The 18,699-nt window shown below is 43.8% G+C and overlaps 1 protein-coding gene across 10 annotated transcripts in view; it reads left to right on the top strand.

The window, feature by feature from the left end:
* The window catches only part of LOC144606296 (general transcription factor II-I-like), a 139,953-nt gene that overhangs the window by 107,738 nt on the left and 13,516 nt on the right, over positions 1-18,699 (top strand). For 9 of the 10 annotated variants that reach the window (XM_078422250.1, XM_078422257.1, XM_078422256.1 and 6 more), the window contains 4 exons: positions 3,498-3,563; positions 5,215-5,398; positions 15,377-15,426; positions 16,161-16,241. In XM_078422250.1, coding sequence (XP_078278376.1) covers positions 3,498-3,563; positions 5,215-5,398; positions 15,377-15,426; positions 16,161-16,241 — 381 coding nt within the window. The remainder of the gene's footprint in view (positions 1-3,497; positions 3,564-5,214; positions 5,399-15,376; positions 15,427-16,160; positions 16,242-18,699) is intronic. The other variant, XM_078422255.1, reaches the window with a different exon arrangement.

An 18,699-nucleotide genomic window follows, 5' to 3' on the forward strand; every position in this document is an offset into this window, starting at 1 on the left:
CAACTGCAAACTTGTAACTCACTAGCTTAACCAGTTGAAAACAGTTCATGGAAGCTGCAGTCGTCTGCTCCATAAGCCGAACGGGACAAATATTCCAAATTGTTATTGGGGCCACATTGGACCATTGGCCACATTCTGAATTCCCCATACAATAATTCCTGGTGACATCACATTACCTCACCTGAAGCTGTTGAACAGATTACTAACTTTGACATCAAACTTGACTGCCCTCGACCACAAAATAACACTCATTCAAAAGTTAATTTTTAGTAATGATTCAATACGCAATAAGATCTCTATCTTGTCTATTAATTATACAATACCATAATACCTTGATTGGCACTCTAGATATGTTACTAGAAAATGGAGTTCTAAATGAAGCAGCCCTGAAATAGCATAAATGGAGATGTGATCCTGTTATTTTCAACTCGCTAGTAAATCTGCACTTTTCAGCAATGTTTACTCTGGATATTTACCCGTTTATTCAGCTTCCAATTACGACTCCAGTATAAAAGATTTGATTCTCCCCCTGCAGAGTTAACAGTTAGATTCCCCCCACAGTGTTATTGCATTGTTCTCGTGTTGATCATATGAGAAGGTAGACACAAAATGCTGCAGTAACTCTGGGACAGGCAGCATCTCTGATGGATCGAGACCCTTCTTCAGATCGTATGAGATATGTCTGCATCTGGGTTCTTTCCTAATTATTTCCAACTGGAGTTTTGATTTCCCCAACTGGAGCTTTCATTTTTTTTTGCAGAGTTATTGTGTTCTTATCTTGGTCAAATTGCAAATTACTTTATGCTGCCACATACTGTGGTCTCTTTTTGGAAAAAGTTAGGCTCCAAAATGAAAGGGGGCCAATTATTATAGGGAAAATGCTCCTCTGGCACTGGGCCAATCTTGGCTTCCTTATCTATCCTGTTACTAGTCCTATTATTGTTAAGGCCAATACATTTAGGATTATTGCAATCAATTATCCTATCTAATACATTTACCACATTGCTCTTCAAAGATGAATAGTACCATGCAGTTTATTCAGATGCTTCTTAAAAGTTTTATAGGCAATAAAACTCTCATTACATTATAAACCCTACCAAACAGATAAATAGTAACAGTCTCATTTCGAACACCTGGGCTGACTGCAATCTATTGAATTAACACCACTACCTGAACTTGGTGGTGTAAAACTAAAACCTGAAACTCTCCTGAAACTAATATCTACAAAATAAAGTTTTTTAAGTTAGACAATAGGTGCAGGAGTACGCCATTCGGCCCTTTGAGCCAGCACTGCCATTCAATGTGATCATGGCTGATCATCCACAATCAGTACCCCGTTCCTGCCCTCTCCCCATACCCCCTGACTCCGCTAGAATCCTTAAGAGCTCTATCTAACTCTCTTGAAAGCGTCCAGAGAATTGGCCTCCACTGCCTTCTGAGGCAGAGAATGCCACAGATTTACAACTCTGAGTGAAAAAGTTTTTACTCATCTCCATTCTAAATGGCCTACCCCTTATTTTTAAACTGTGGCCCCTGGTTCTGGACTCCCCCAACATTGGGAACATAATTCCTGCCTCTAGCGTGTACAATCCCTTAATAATCTTACGTGTTTCAATAAGATCCCCTCTCATCCTTCTAAATTCCAGTGCATACAAGCCCAGTCGCTCCAGTCTTTCAACATACGACAATCCTGCCATTCCGGGAATTAACCTAGTGAGCCTTCGCTGCACTCCCTCAATAGCAAGAATCTCCTTCCTCAAATTTGGAGACCAAAACTGCACACAGTACTCCAAGTGTGTCTCACTAGGGCCTTGTACAACTGCAGAAGGACCTCTTTGCTTCTATACTCAACTCCTCTTGTCATGAAGGCTAACATGCCATTAGCTTTCTTCACTGCCTGCTGTACCTGCATGCTTACTTTCAGTGACTGATAATCAAGGACACCCAGATCTCTTTGTACTTCCCCTTTTCCTAACTTGACACCATTCAGATAATAATCTGCCTTCCTGATTTTACCACCAAAGTGGATAACCTCACATTTATCCACATTAAACTGCATCTGCCACCTCACACAGCCTGTCCAAGACACCCTGCATCCTCATAGCATCCTCCTCACAGTTCACACTGCCACCCAGCTTTGTGTCGTCTGCAAATTTGCTAATGTTAATTTTAATCCCTTCATCTAAGTCATTAATGTATATTGTAAATAACTGCGGTCCTAGCACCAAGCCTTGCGGTACCCCACTAATCACTGCCTGCCATTCTGAAAGGGACCCGTTAATCTCTACTCCTTGCTTCCTGTCTGCCAACCAATTTTCTATCCATGTTAGCACGCTACCCTCAATACCATGTGGTCTAATCTTGCCCACTAATCTCCTACGTGGGACCTGATCAAAGGCTTTCTGAAAGTCCAGGTACACTACATCCACTGGCTCTCCCTTGTCCATTTTCCTAGTTACATCCTCAAAAAATTCCAGAAGATTAGTCAAGCAAGATTTCCCCTTCGTAATTCCATGCTGACTCGGAATGAACCTGTTACTGCTATCCAAATGTTCTCCCCGTATTGCCTTTTTAGTTATCTTCTGTTGCTCTTTAAAGGAGTCACAGTCCTCTGGCTTCCCGCTCATCTTTGCTATGTTATACCTCTCTTATATTTTTATACTGTCCTTGACTTCCCTTGTCAGCCACGGTCGCCTCTGACTCCCCTTAGAATCTTTCTTCCTCTTTGGAATGAACTGACCCTGCACCTTCTGTATTATTCCCAGAAATACCTGCCATTTTCCCTGTCTTCCCTGCTAGGGTATCTTTCCAGTCAACTGGCCAGCTCCTCTCTCATGCCTCCATAGTCCCCCTTGGTCAACTGCAATACTGACACTTCCGATTTTCCCTTCTCCCTCTCAAATTGGAGATTAAAACTGATCATATTATGATCACTACCTCCTAATGGCTTTTACCTTGAGTTCCCTTATCAAATTCGGTTCATTACACAACACTAAATCCAGAATTGCCTTCTCCCTGGTAGGCTCCCAGTACAAGCTGCTCTAAGAATCCATCTCGGAGGCACTCCACAAACTCCCTTTCTTGGGGTCCACTACCAAGTTTTAAGATATTCACTTATATCATAATCTATTGAGTGTGTTTGGGAGGTTAGCAGCTGTCTAAAAAGTTAACGGTGACAAATTTTGTATTGTTTAAAAGATAACGTACTGGGATATCTTTCTTCTCAAACCCCTGACAGTGGAGGGAACAATCTAACCCCAGAATGAAGATTGAATAAAAGCAGCACACACTATCTCTGAACATTAATAATTATGTATTAGTTATTTAGGAACTGGCTAGAGGGCAGTGTACAATAGCTAATTCAATGATGGGAGATTGAAAGACACTGGCCATCTAATTTGTATAAGTGGAATTCAATAAAAATTCAGAGTTCCTATTCATTGAAATTCTGTGGGAACGTGCATGTGAAGGTCTAACATTTATGTTTTAATTTATAGAACAGTGGAATGCCAAAATTACTGAGCTGAAACAACAAGTGGAGATGCTTTTCAATGAAAAATGTAGTAAGTAATCGTTTTACTGGAAGAAAACTGCTAACTTTAGAAAATAGACATAATTACAGCAATTAAAGTTGTAGTAATATTTCAACATTTAACCTTTATGAAAATTGTCCCACTGTTATGAGGTGCCATGATCAAGAAGCTTTAAGGCTTTTCTTTTTTTCAGCTAGACTAAATTGTTATGGTTTTTGTGACTGCTCGTATAGAGAATGCAGTGACAATGAGATACATTTTTCAACAAGCTACATTTGTCTTTATAGTATCCTTTCAACCGTCAGAAAGGTAGTTTCCCTCTGGGACATTGGCTCATTTTAAAATGTCCAACACTGCCTCTGACAGGACCTTTCATTGCAAAAGCAGGAGATGCATGTTTTTCTTTCATTTCCACCCTCCTTGTAGTCCACGGCCCCAAACAACCTCTCCCAGGCAAAGCAGGACGTGATTCTTGTAAATTGTGTGGTGACCTGTAGTACATTGGCAAAACTAAACTGAATCCAGATTAGAACATTGATTCTTGAGCTTCTTCCATTTAAATTGCAAACTTCTAATCATGCTACCGGTCTCCATATAACCTGTCACTCCTTGACCTCTGACACTGCTCCAATGAAAGTCAATATAAATGCGAAACCGCATTATGTCTTTCATTCACACACGTTATGTCCTTCTGGAATTGACAGAAGGTCATCAATTTGTTATCACTGTCCTAGTATATTCATTTGATCCCTAGAATTCTAAATTTCTTTACAATTTCAGATAATTAATTTGTTTCAATCACATTAGAGTTTCCAACAATAAGAGAGTTAGTGGGCAGGGTTACAACAAATGCCTGTGTATAATAGAAGATCCCAGAAGAAGCACAAACCAAACCAAACCATTTGTTGCGACAGTGTACTGTTGATTAAATTGAAGTTGGATATGTGAAAGAGAAAAAAAGCATAAGAAAAAATGGGGATGGAGTCCATTCCTGAAATCAGAGCTGGATTTTGGCCTTTGGCCGGAGACTTCGACCAGATATGACATGGGTTGCCACGTTTCTACACTTTGGCCTAGGTCCAATGTACTCCATGCACTCACTCATATGCCATCCATGCTTCTAACTGCAGGGTATGATAACTGGATGGTTCTATTACGGCTGGTCTAGAGATTACTGAACCCATCGCAGGGCAGCAAATTTATATTTAAGATCATATGGAACTTCGGCAGTCTTTCAGTTACATCTGTTAACATCTTATTTCACTTTACGTTGTCCTTTTAATCTCACATGCCTTCTACCCTTCCTCAGATGTTCCAACCCCTCCATAGCAACTGACCTTCTCTCTGACAATCTGTTGCACCTTAATACCCATTTATCTTGTGACTTTGCAGTTGTCTTGAAAGGACAATGACATTAGACATGAATTACTTTTCTCTCCATAAGTGCTGCCCGACCTAAGTGTTACGTGCATGATAAAAAAGAGATTAAAAAGACACACAAGTGCTGGAGTAAATCAGCAGGTCAGGCAGCATCTTTGGAGAACATGGATAGGTGATGTTTTGGGTCAGGAGCCTTCTTCAGACTCTTTCTTCTGATTATCTGCATGATCTTTTAAAAAAACATTATCTGTGAAATTTTGTTTCTGCAGTGTTATTTTATTAACTTGCTCTTTCAATGCAGGTGAAGCATTGGGTGTTTCAGAACCAGTGAAAGTACCCTATGCGCTGTTTGAATCGCATCCAGATGATTTCTATATTGAAGGTTTGCCAGATGGTGTGCCTTTTAGGAGACCATCAACTTTTGGAATTCCTAGATTGGAAAAGATTCTCCGAGCAAAATCTAAAATCAAATTTATAATTAAGAAGTAAGCTTTTTTCACAAGTTGAATTGATATAAAATCTCCCTTGTAATAATGAACTTCAAGTCTATGGTATAATATAAGAGCAGTGCTACAACTGGCAGTGTGTGTTTTATTCTACAGTACAATTTAAAATATGTTTAAAAGCATATAGCCGTTAGTTTTTAACAGGTCTCTGCCACAAAAAAATTGCTTGTAAGGGGTTGGTTGTCTGCATGAAGTTCACTGCTAGTTTAACAACTTAAATATTGATAGTGGTGCAATATTGATTACAGCACTGCTGCAACATTCTGCTTGAACAACTGAGATTTGTTAAACACATCAGAATGTGTACTTGCATCCCCACATTGGTGGAAGCAATCCTCACAATTATAGGAAAGAATTGCTGCTTAATCTCTATAAGTAACAAGGTGAGTAATACACCTGATTTATATGGTCCTTAGAGTAAGAATGCTATTAAAATAGATGAAACATTGTCACAATTTTCGTCGGCTGATTTTCGCTTTGTTGGTTATATCAATAGCAAAAGTTGTCAACCCATTTCTTCCTATAATATTAACGTTATATAGGCTAAAATGATTAATGCACTTCCATCTAGATTTGCAACAATAGTAATTCCATCCTTACCCTCAGCATTCATATTTTATGAATGAGAGTTCAATAGGCGAGTTCCTTTTTGAACTCAGAAAAACTAGATTCCTTAATTGCTCTTTTCAGAGAGGTTATAGCTATTGGACCTGTTGCAATGATCTTGACCTACAGAGCTACTTTTGTAGACTGGGTTTTCTGATCACAGGGGTTTCCCCCAGGTACTCTTGTTTCATCCCACAGACTTGCTGGTAGCCACTATAAATTTCCCCTTGTGTGGGTGGATGACAGGAGGTTTGGGATGGGTGGGAGGGAGTAGGCATAAGGAACAATAGGTTGCAAGGAAAACACAAGGGGAAATGAGACTGCTCTGAGAGCAGCAACGGCTCAATGGGCTAAATGACCTTCTCAGTTGTAAGTAAAATTATAGATAAATGTGCTGCTAATGCATCCTACACGGCTTGAGAGAGTTTTTCGGTAGGAAAACTAATTTGTCCATGAACTACAATACAATACAATACAATACAATATATCTTTATTGACATTGTACCCAGGGGTACAACGAGATTGGGGATGCGCCTCCCATACGATGCAATAATTTAAGTAATTAACAGCAACCCAACGAAACGAAACAATTGTAACAGTTTTTAGACAGGGTAAAGTGCAAGTTGATCTATGCGTTGTGGCCATCCGGCTCAGCAGGACCGGTTCGTAGCAGCTATGGCCCTGGGGATGAAGCTGTTCCTGAGTCTGGAGGTGCGGGCGTCGAAGGCCTTGTATCGTCTGCCCGATGGAAGGAGTTCGAACAGACTGTTGCAGGGGTGTGAAGAGTCTTTGTGGATGCTGGTGGCTTTTCTGAGGCATCGTGTGTTGTAGATGCCCTCCAAGTCTGGTAGCTGTGTTCTGATGGCCCTCTGAGCTCTATGGACTACCCGCTGTAGAGCTTTCCTTTCTGCCTCCGTGCAGCTGAGGTACCACACAGGGATGCCATGCGTTAGGATGCTCTCTATGGTGCAGCGGTAGAAGGTCGTCAGCAGCTGTTGGGGTAGACCAGACTTTTTCAGTGTTCTTAAGTAGAACAGTCTTTGTTGTGCCTTCTTGACCAGCGCAGCAGTGTTATTGGACCATGTTAGGTCCTCCGAAATGTGAGTGCCCAGAAACTTGAAGCTGGACACTCTCTCCACACTGTCCCCGTTGATAGAGATCGGGGCATATTCCCCGTTATGTGACCTACGGAAGTTGATGATCAGCTCCTTGGTCTTGGTGGTATTTAGGGACAGGTTGTTATCCGAGCACCGGTCCGCCAGATTCTGCACCTCCGCTCTATAGTTTGTTTCATCCCCGTTGGTGATCAGCCCGATCACCGTTGTGTCATCTGCAAACTTGACAATGGTGTTGGTGTCGAATGCAGGAACACAGTCGTGTGTGAAGAGGGAGTAGAGCATGGGGCTCAGAACACAGCCCTGTGGTGTGCCGGTACTCAGGGTGATAGTGGAGGACAGGTGCGGGCCCATTCTCACTGCCTGCGGTCGTTCCAGCAGGAAGTCCAGGATCCAGTCACATAATGACGAGCTGAGGCCTAGCTGGTGGAGTTTGGTGATGAGCTTGGTGGGGATGACCGTGTTGAAGGCGGAGCTATAGTCTATGAATAGCATCCTCACGTACGTGCCCTGTCTCTCTAGGTGAGTCAGGACAGCGTGAAGAGCCAGAGAGATGGCGTCCTCTGTGGATCTATTTGCCCTGTATGCAAATTGATGTGGGTCCAGTGAGTCAGGGATGCTGGATTTGATGTGTGAGAGGACCAGCCTCTCAAAGCACTTCATGACTATCGGCGTTAGGGCAACCGGGCGGTAGTCGTTCAGGTTGGAGATCTTTGCTTTTTTCGGCACCGGAACTATGATAGCCGACTTCAGGCACTTGGGGACCGTAGCTAGAGATTGACAGGTTAAAGATCCTGGTGAATACCTCAGCCAGCTGTTCAGCACAGTCCTTCAGTACCCTTCCTTGAACTCCATCCGGTCCTGCAGCCTTGCGTGGGTTGACCCTTTGCAGAGCGCGTTGTACCTCCTGTGTGTTCAGTTGCAAGACCTGTCCCACCGCCTCGGCTGGGGTTCTTTCACTCAAGGTGGTTTTGCCAGTTTCAAAGCGGGCAAAGAAGGTGTTAAGCTCGTCAGTGCCATGTCGCTGTGGGGTCAGGCAGGGCTGCTCTTGTAGCCAGTGATGTCCCTGACACCCTGCCACATGCTTCTGGTGTCCGTAGTGTTGAAGTGGTCTTCCACCCGTTGCCTGTTGATGTCTTTGGCCCTTTTAATACCTTTGTTCAGGTTTGACCTGGCAACACTGTATGCTGAAGTGTCACCAGATTTAAAGGCATTGTTGCGTTCCCTCAGCAGGTTCTTGTGAGAAAAGCAGGATGTCTGTTTAGTCTTTTATTACTCAATTTTCTGGACTTTGCAAGGTTATACAGTCTCAGGGTCATATTTTAATAGAGGCATAGTGTGTCATAGTCAGAGAGTGATACAGTGTGGAAACAGGCCCTTCGTCCCAACTTGCCCACACAGGCCAACAATGTCCCAGCTCCACTAGTCCCACTTGCCTGCGCTTGTTCCATATCCCTTCAAACCTGTCCTATCCATGCACTTGTCTAACTGTTTCTTAAATGATGGGATAATCCCGGCCTCAACTACCTCCTCTGGCAGCTTGTTCCATATACCCACCACCCTTTGTGTGAAAAAGGTACCCATCGAGTTCCTATTAAATCTTTTCCCCCTCACCTTGAACATATGTCCTCTGGTCCACGATTCCTACTACTCTGGGCAAGAGACAATGTGCATCTACCCGATCTATTCCTCTCATGATTTTGTACACCTCTATAAGATCACCCGTCATCCTCCTGCGCTCCATGACATAGAGACCCAGCCTCCGTAACCTCTCCCTATTGCTCACACGCTCTAGTCCTGGCAACTTCATCATAAATCATTTCTGAGCCCTTACAAGCTTGACAATATCTCTCCTATAACATGGTGCACAGAACTGAACACACTGGTCTAGATGCGGTCTCACCAAAGTCTTATACAACTGCAACATGACCTCCCAACTTCTATACTCAATACTCTGACTGATGAAGGCCAAAGTGCCAAAAGCCTTTTTGACCACCTTATCTACCTGCGACTTGACTTTCAAGGAACCATGCACCTGTATTCTAAGATCCCTCTGCTCTACAACACTACTCAGAGGCCTACCACTTACTGTGTAGGTCCTGCCCTTGTTCGACGTCCCAAAATGCAACACATCACACTTCTCTGTATTAAATTCCATCAACCACCACCTGGTCAATCGATCCAGATCCTCTTGCAATCTTCCACAACCATCTTCAGTATCAGCAAAACCACTAACTTTTGTATCATCAGCAAACTTGCTAATCTTGCCCTGTATGTTCTCATCCAAATCATTGATGTAGATGACAAACAGTAACGGGCCCAGCACTGAAGCCTTAGGCACAGGCCTTCAGTCCAAGAAGCAACCTTCCACCATTACCCTCTGCTTCCTTCCATGGAGCAAATTTGCTATCCATTCAGCATATCCTTGGATCCCATGCGATCCAGAGCAGTCTACCATGCGGGAACCTTGTCGAACGCTTTACTGAAATCCATTTACACAACATAGAAACATAGAAAATAGATGCAGGAGGAGGCCATTCTGCCCTTCGAGCCAGCACCGCCATTCATTGTGATCATGGCTGATCATCTACAATCAATAACCCGTGCCTGCCTTCCCCCCATATCCCTTGATTCCACTAGCCCCTAGAGCTCTATCTAACTCTCTCTTAAATCCATCCATTGATTTGGCCTCCACTGCCCTCTATGGCAGAGAATTCCACAAATTCACAACTCCCTGGGTGAAAAAGTTCCTTCTCACCTCAGTTTTAAATGGCCTCCCCTTTATTCTAAGACTGTGGCCCCTGGTTCTGGACTCGCCCAACATTGGGAACATTTTTCCTGCATCTAGCTTGTCCAGTCCTTTTATAATTTTATATGTCTCTATAAGATCCCCTCTCATCCTTCCAAACTCCAGTGAATACAAGCCTAGTCTTTTCAATCTTTCATCATATGACAGTCCCGCCATCCCAGGGATCAATCTCGTGAACCTATGCTGCACTGCCTCAATTACAAGGATGCCCTTCCTCAAAATAGACCAAAACTGTACACAATACTCCAGATGTACTCCAGATGTGGCCCTATACAACTGCAGAAGAACCTCTTTACTCCTATACTGAAACCCTCTCGTTATGAAGGCCAACATGCCATTTGCTTTCTTCACTGCCTGTTGTACCTGCACGCCAACTTTCAGTGACTGCTGTACAAGGACACCCAGGTCTTGCTGCACTTCCCCCTTACCTAACCCGACACCATTGAGATAATAATCTGCCTCCTTGTTTTTGCCACCAAAGTGGATAACCTCACATTTATCTATATTATACTACTCAACCTGTCCAGGTCACCCTGCAACCTCCTAACATCCTCTTCGGAGTTCACACTGCCACCCAGCTTTGTGTCATCCGCAAACTTGCTAGTGTTACTTCTAATTCTTTCATCCAAATTATATATGGTAAACAGTTGCGGCCCCAACACTGAGCCTTGCGGCACTCCTCTCGCCACTGCCTGCCATTCTGAAAAGGACCCGTTTACTCCTACTCTTTACTTCCTGTCTGCCAACCAATTCTCTAATGATGTCAACACTACCCCCAATACCATGTGCTCTAATTTTGCTCACCAATCTCCTGTGTGGGACCTTATCAAAGGCTTTCTGAAAGTCTAGATACACTACATCCACTTGCTCCCCTTCATCCATTTTACTTGTCACATCCTCATAAAATTCCAGAAAATTAGTCAAGCATAATTTCCCTTTCATAAATCCATGCTGACTTGGACTTATCCTTTTACTGCTTTCCAAATGCACCGTTATTACCTCTTTAATAATTGACTCCAGCATCTTCCCCACCACCGATGTCAGGCTAACTGGTCTGTAATTCCCTGTTTTCTCTCTCGCTCCTTTCTTGAAAAGTGGGATAACATTAGCTATCCTCCAAGCCACAGGAACTGATCCTGAATCTATTGAACATTGGAAAATCATCACCAATGCGTCCACTATTTCTAGAGCCACCTCCCTGAGTACCCTGGGATGCAGACCTTCAGGCCCTGGGGATTTATCAACCTTCAGTCCCATCAGTCTACCCAATACTATTTCTCGCCTAATGCAAATTTCTTTCAGTTCCTCTTCCCCCCCCTAGATCCTCTGTCCTCTAGTACATCTGGGAGATTGTGTCTTCCTTAGTGAAGACAGATCCGAAGTACCTGTTCAACTCTTCGGCCATTTCCTTGTTACCCATGATAATTTCACCCATGTCTGCCTTCAAGGGACCCACATTTGACTTTGCTACTCTTTTTCTCTTAACATATCTAAAGAAGCTTTTACTGTCCTTCTTTATATTCTTTATACACTACCTCCAAGCGGTTCCTTTACCTCGAGTTCTCTTTATCAAATCTGGTTCATTGGACAACACTAAATCCAGAATTGCCGTATCTCTGGTCGGCTCCATTACAAGCTGCTCTAAGAACCCATCTTGGAGGCACTCTACAAACTCTCTTTCTTGGGGTCCAGAACCAACCTGATTTTCCCAGTCTACCTGCCTATTGAAATCCACCATCACAACAGTGGCATTACCTTTGTTACATGCCAGTTTTAACTCCTGCTGCAACTTACACCCTACATCTGGGCTACTATTTGGGGGTCTGTAGATAACTCCAATTAGTGTCGTCTTACCTTTACAATTCCTCAACTCTATCCACAGTGACTCTACCTCGTCAGTCCCTATGTCACCCCTCGCAAGGGACTGAATTTCGCTCCTCACCAACAGAGCTACCTCACCGCCTCTGCCCACCTGCCTATCCTTTCTATAGGATGTATAACCCTGAATATTAAGTTCCCAGGCCCGATCCTCCTGCAGCCACGTCTCTGCAATCCCCACAATGTCATATCTACCAATCTCTAACTGAGCCTCAAGCTCATCTACTTTACTTCATATATTTCGCGCTTTCATATACAATACTTTTAATTCCTTACTCATCTCACCTTTCACATCGATTCCTATTACACTTGGCCATACTCTCCTATCCCTTTGTGAGCTTTCTTTCCTGTTAATTCTGAGGTCATTAACTATCCCTTTACTCTCTTTCCCTTTAACTTCATCCTTGACTATCCCAGTTGACACCCCCCTCCCCCCCTCCCTTTTTAGTTTGAAACCACCCGTGTAGCAGTGGCAAACCTGCCTGCCAGAATGCCGATCCCCCACCTGTCAAGATGCAATCTGTCCCTTTTGTACAATTCCCACCTACCCCAAAACAGATCCCAGTGGTCTACAGCTACACCTCTGCCCTCATCAACCTTTTTGGTCACTCCGTCAAAAAAAAATCAATCAGATTTGTGAGACACGATCTCCCATGTACAAAACCATGTTGACTATCCGGCCTTACCCATCCAAGTGCCTGTAAAACCTATCCCTCAGAATACTCTCTAGTAACTTTCCAACTACAGATGTTAAGCTCACTGGCCTATAGTTCCCAGCATTTTCCATGCAGCCCTTGAAAAGGGGCACAACATTTGCCACCAGTCTTCCGGCACCTCTCCTGTATTTAAGGACAACTCGTAAATTTCTACCAGGGCACCCGCAATTTCCTCTCTAGTCTCCTGCAATCTCCTCAGATATATCTGATCAGGCCCTGGAGATTTGTCCATCTTCATACACGACAGTACCTTCAGTACTTCTTCGGTAACACTGACTGCTCTCAAGACACTTCCATTAACAGCCCCCAGTTCCCCCGTCCTACTGTCTTTCTCTTTGGTAAATACAGAGTAGAAATACTCATCGAGGACCTTGCCCATCTCCTGTGGCTCCACACAGAGGTGACCGCTTTGATTCCTGAGAGGTCCCACTCTCTCTAGTTACCCTTTTCCCCCCCTATGTATTTATAAAATCTTTTGGGATTGTCCTTAATGCTACCCGCCAGAGCTATCTCCTGGCCCCTTTTTGCCCTTCTGATCTCCTTTTTCAGTTTACTCTTTAGTTCCTGAAACTCCTCCAGGGATGCACTTGATCCCAGCTGCCTATACCTGTCCCATGCATCCTTCTTGACCAATGCCTCCATTTCCCTCGTCAGCCAAGCTTCCTCCGTTTGCCTGCTTTGCCCTTCACTCTAACGAGGACATACATATCCTGAGCTTTCGTCAGCACACTTTTAAAAACATCCCACTTGGCTGATGTTCCTTTCCCCTCAAAAACCTGCTCCAATCAACTTGAGTGAGACCACCTCTCATACCGTCAAAGTTGGTCTTACCCCAGTTACTTCATTAACTTGCCCTTCCCAAAACTAGATCCAGCATTGCTCTCTTCTGTATGGGGACCTCTACGTATTGCTTAAGAAAACTCTCCTGAACACTTTTGAGGAATTGCACCCCTTTTAAACCCTTCACACTATGATTTTCCCAATCCATATTGGGAAAGTTAAAATCCCCTACTACAACAACCATATTTGATCTGCAGCTGCCTGCAATCTCCTGGCACATTTGTTCTTTTAATTCCCGTTGACAATTCGGGGATGTGTAGTATATCCCCAACAAGGTGACCGTCTCTTTCTTGTTCCTCAGCTTCACCCATATAGCCTCGCTAGATGAACCGTCCGTAATGTCACCTCTGGTCACAGCCATGACAAACTTCTTAACCAACAATGCAACCCCCCCCCCCCCCAATCTTTTTCCCTCACTCCTGTCTCTCCTGAAGCTCCTGTACCCACCTTTCACCTGTTTATTCTGTCCACTAGCCTTTCCCACACCACCCTCCATACCAACCTCTAGCCTCACCCTCCATACCAACCTCTGTCCTGTACAAGATCCCACCCCCCAGCCAATCCAGTTTAAACCCTCCCTTGAGGCATTAGCAAACCTTCCCGCGAGGATGTTGGTCCCCCTCCAGTTTTGGTGCAACCCGCCTCTTTTGTACAGTTCCCCCCTGCCCCAGAAGAGATCCCAATGATCCAGAAATCTAAATCCCTGCCCCCTGTACAACTCCTCAGCCACACATTCATTTCCCCTATCTTCCTATATTCTTACCTTCACTAGCATGAGGTACTGGAAGCAATCCTGAGATCACTACCCTGCAGGCCCTGCTTTTCAGTCTTCTGCCCAATTCTGCAGAACCTCCTTCCTCTTCCTACCTATATAGTTTGTGCCAACATGCACAACAACCTCCGATTGCACCCCCTCACTCTTGAGGATGCCGTGCAGCCGCTCTGAGACGCCCTGGACCCTGGCACTAGGGAGGCAGCACACCATCCTAGAGTCTTGCCTGCTGCCGTAGAATCTTCTGTTCGCACCTCGGACTATCAAGTACCCCACCATGATGGCTCTGCTCATCACTCTTCCCCGTTCAGCCTCAGCACCAGGGTTGGAGTCACAGCCCTGGCTGCCACTCAATCTTGTCGTGTCGACAGCTATCAAGAGAGTGTACCTGTTTTCAATAGGTACAGCCACCGGGAGCTCCTGCACTCCATGTTTACATCTCCTCGTTGTCACCCACCTTCGTTCTTCCTGTATCCTCAGTGTGACAACCTCACTGTATGTCTTGTCCAGGAAACTCGTTATTCCAGATGATCCTGAGGTCATCCAGCTGCTGCTCCAGTTCCCTAACACGTTCATTCAGGAGCTGCACCTGGACACAATTTCCTGACTTCCCACATCCTGCAGGAGAGACATAGTAACAACTTGCCTGCCATTACTCCAGTGGACAAAATTACGGATTTGAAATGAGACACACTCGGTTGAGTGAAACCTATTCCCATCTCTACTGTTCATAGCCTCCTTCTGCATTGCAATATGTCACAAGTTTAAATATCGGACACACGCAGAACCGATACAAGTGTAGCCTCCTTGCCTCAGCCTCCTCGCCAAAGACTCTTGAGCCAAAGACTCGCACTTTACCTCACCAAGGCACTTCCCCTCAACAAGGTTGCTCCCCCAGACTTGAACTTAATTTCATCTAATCAAGTCAACTATCCACTCAACTAATAAGGATATCTCAGCCAATCTACTCGCTCCCTGGTGTGGCTGCTGCTCCTCTGCGACCTTCAAGGTAATTGCCCCAGGCTGACTCTTGGCGCTCTTTTTAAACCTCCCGAACTTTACTCACCTAGGAGAAAGCCTTCCTTCAGCCAATCCACTCACTCGCCGGTCTGGCTGCAGCTCCTCTGCGATAATGGTTGACAATCCTTATGGCAAATTAAGGTATAAATCACACTTTTATTTTTACCGTTAAAAGCTAATTTACAATTTCTTTTTCAACAGACCTGATATATTTCAGAATGCATTACAGGAAGCTGCCAAACGACCTCTTAGTAAGTAAAGTATTAATCAATTAGTATATTTTAGTGCTGGCGGTGGATAGGTGAAATGACCACAGTAACTTAATTATCCTGTGACAAGTGTATGGCGGCACTGTGGTGTAGCAGTAGAGCTGCTGCCTTACAGCAGCAGAGACCCAGGTTTGACATTGACTACGGGTGCTATTTGTACGGAGTACCTACGTTCTCCATGTGACTGCGTGGGCTTTCTCTGGGTACACACAAAATGCTGGAGTAACTCAGCGGGTCAGGCAGCATCTCTGGAGAGAAGGAATGGGTGACGTTTCGGGTCGACACCCTTCTTCCTGCTAAACTCTCGTCGGAGAGAGGAGAACTTCTTCAAAGTAGACATACCTTGAGGAGAATTCGCAGTGGAGCGGCAAAATGTGTAGGAAAAAAACAGCAGATGCTGGTTTAAATCGAAGGTAGACACAAAATGCTGGAGTAATTCAGCAGGTCAGGCAGCATCTCTGGAGAGAAGGAATGGGTGACGTTTCAGGTCTCGACACTGGATTTCTAATATTTACATTGGATTCAGAGGTTTAAGTCACCACTAATGTTTGAGCATTAACGTTATTCATATTGTCTCGGAAGAATAGATCTTTTGTTTTTGATTGGCAAAGATTGGATTTTGTTAAGAGTTTGGTTTAGTTTAGGGCCACTGAGGCATAATTAGTACAAATGCAGTTGGCTGCAACTTTTTTGTCAGTTGTGTTTTCTTCTCAAAGCAGCACGGTCGCAAACAACCGACGAGAAAATCCCTGAAGTGAAAAAGACAATGACTACTACTATTCCTCCGACTGTTGCAGGTAAACAGAAGGATCTGGCCCCTAACTCCATATTGTGTGAAATGCCCATTACACCTGAAATGTTTGTTCTCACCATTCAGTTCTTTACAGGTCCTCCCCACCTTCCAAACGCCCCTACTTGTGTAAAGTCGGTACATATAATTGTGCACTTAGGAGACTTTTAGAGAAAATCAATCATCCAAACTGAGTTTCTCAATCATAAAAAGGTTACGACACAGAAAAATTCCACATGGTCTACAATATCTGTACCAGATCGGTAGTTCATCCCCTGCCTCTTACCTGTTGCTTTGCAATTTTTCTTCTACACGGTATATTTTTTTAGTTCCTTTCTGAAAGGAATCTTAAGAAGGAAATTAGAAAAGCGAAAAAAAGATATGAGGCTGCTTTGGCAAGTAATGTAAAAGTAAACCCCAAGGGGTTCTACAGATATGTCAATAGCAAAAGGATAGCGAGGGATAAAATTGGTCCATTAGAGAGTCAGAGTGGACAGCTATGTGCTGAGCCGGAAGAAATGGGGGAGATATTAAACAATTTCTTTTCTTCGGTATTCACCGAGGAGAAGGATATTGAATTATGTGAGGTAAGCGAAACAAGTAGAGTAGTGATGGAAATTATGAGGATTAAAGAAGAGGAGGTACGGACACTTTTGAAAAATATAAAAGTGGATAAGTCTCCATGTCCTGATAGGATATTCCCTAGGACATTGAGGGAAGTTAGTGCAGAAATAGCAGGGGCTATGACGGAAATATTTCAAACGTCATTAGAAACGGGGATGGTGCCGGAAGATTGGCGCATTGCGCATGTTGTGCCTTTGTTTAAAAAAGGTTCTAAAAGTAAACCTAGCAATTATAGACCTGTTAGTTTGACGTCTGTGGTGGGAAAATTAATGGAAAAGATACTTAGGGACAATATATATAATTATTTGGATAAACAAGGCCTGATTAGAAACAGTCAACATGGATTTGTGCCTGGAAGGTCATGTTTGACTAATCTTCTTGAATTTTTTGAAGAGGTTACCAGGGAAATTGATAAGGGCAAGGCTGTGGATGTTGTCTATATGGACTTCAGTAAGGAATTTGACAAGGTTCCACATGGAAGGTTGATTAAGAAGGTTAAATCGTTGGGTATTAATAGTGAGGTTGCAAGATGGATTCAACAATGGCTGAATGGGAGATACCAGAGGGTAATGGTTGACAACTGTATGTCAGGTTGGAGGCCAGTGTCTAGTGGAGTACCCCAAGGATCTGTGTTGGGTCCACTGTTGTTTGTCATTTACATTAATGATCTGGATGATGGTGTGGCAAATTGGATTAGTAAATATGCAGATGATACTAAGATAGGTGGTGTAGTTAATAATGAAGTAGAGTTTCAAAGTCTACAGAGAGACTTGGGCCTTTTGGAAGGGTGGGCTGAAAGATGGCAGATGGAGTTTAATGCTGATAAGTGTGAGGTGCTGCATTTTGGTAGGACAAATCAAAATAGGACGTACAGGGTAAATGGTAGGGAATTGAGGAATGCAGTGGAACAGAGGGATCTGGGAATAACTGTGCATTGTTCCCTGAAGGTGGAATCTCATGTGGATAGGGTGGTGAAGAAGGCGTTTGGTATGCTTGCCTTTATAAATCAGAGCATCGAATATAGAAGTTGGGATGTAATGTTAAAATTGTACAGGGCATTGGTGAGGCCGAATCTGGAGTATGGTGTGCAGTTCTGGTCGCCAAATTATAGGAAGGATGTCGACAAAATGGAGAGGGTACAGAGGAGATTTACTAGAATGTTGCCTGGGTTTCAGCACTTAAGCTACAGAGAGAGGTTGAACAGGTTGGGTCTTTATTCTTTGGAGCGTAGAAGGTTGAGGGGGGACTTGATAGAGGTTTTTAAAATTTTAAGAGGGACGGACAGAGTTGACGTGGGTAGGCTTTTCACTTTGAGAGTGGGGAAGATTCCAACAAGGGGGCATAGCTTCAGAATTGAGGGACAAAAGTTTAGGGGTAACATGAGGGGTAACGTCTTTACTCAGAGGGTGGTGGCTGTATGGAATGGGCTTCCGGTGGAAGTGGTGGAGGCAGGCTCGATTTTATTATTTAAAAGTAAATTGGATAGGTATATGGATAAGAGGGGATTAGAGGGTTATGGTCTGAGAGCAGGTAGATGAGACTAGGTCAGAGAGAGTGGTCGGCATGGACTGGTAGGGCCAAACGGGCCTGTTTCCGTGCTGTAGTTGTTATATGGTTATATGGTTGCAACTGAACTTGTATCCACAATCCTTGCTGGAAATGCATTTCAGATTCCAACCACACTGCAATTTTTGAAAAAGATTTTGTTATGACCCGATTAATTCTCTTCCCCTTTTGTTTTATATTTCTGGTTCTTGATCCCCTCCAGTGGGAACAGTGGCCTATTATTCACTTTATCCAGATCCCTCACCAATTTATATAGCTCTACAGAATCTTCTCTT

This window comes from Rhinoraja longicauda, chromosome 26 (assembly GCF_053455715.1).
Source record: "Rhinoraja longicauda isolate Sanriku21f chromosome 26, sRhiLon1.1, whole genome shotgun sequence".
NCBI lineage: Eukaryota > Metazoa > Chordata > Chondrichthyes > Rajiformes > Arhynchobatidae > Rhinoraja > Rhinoraja longicauda.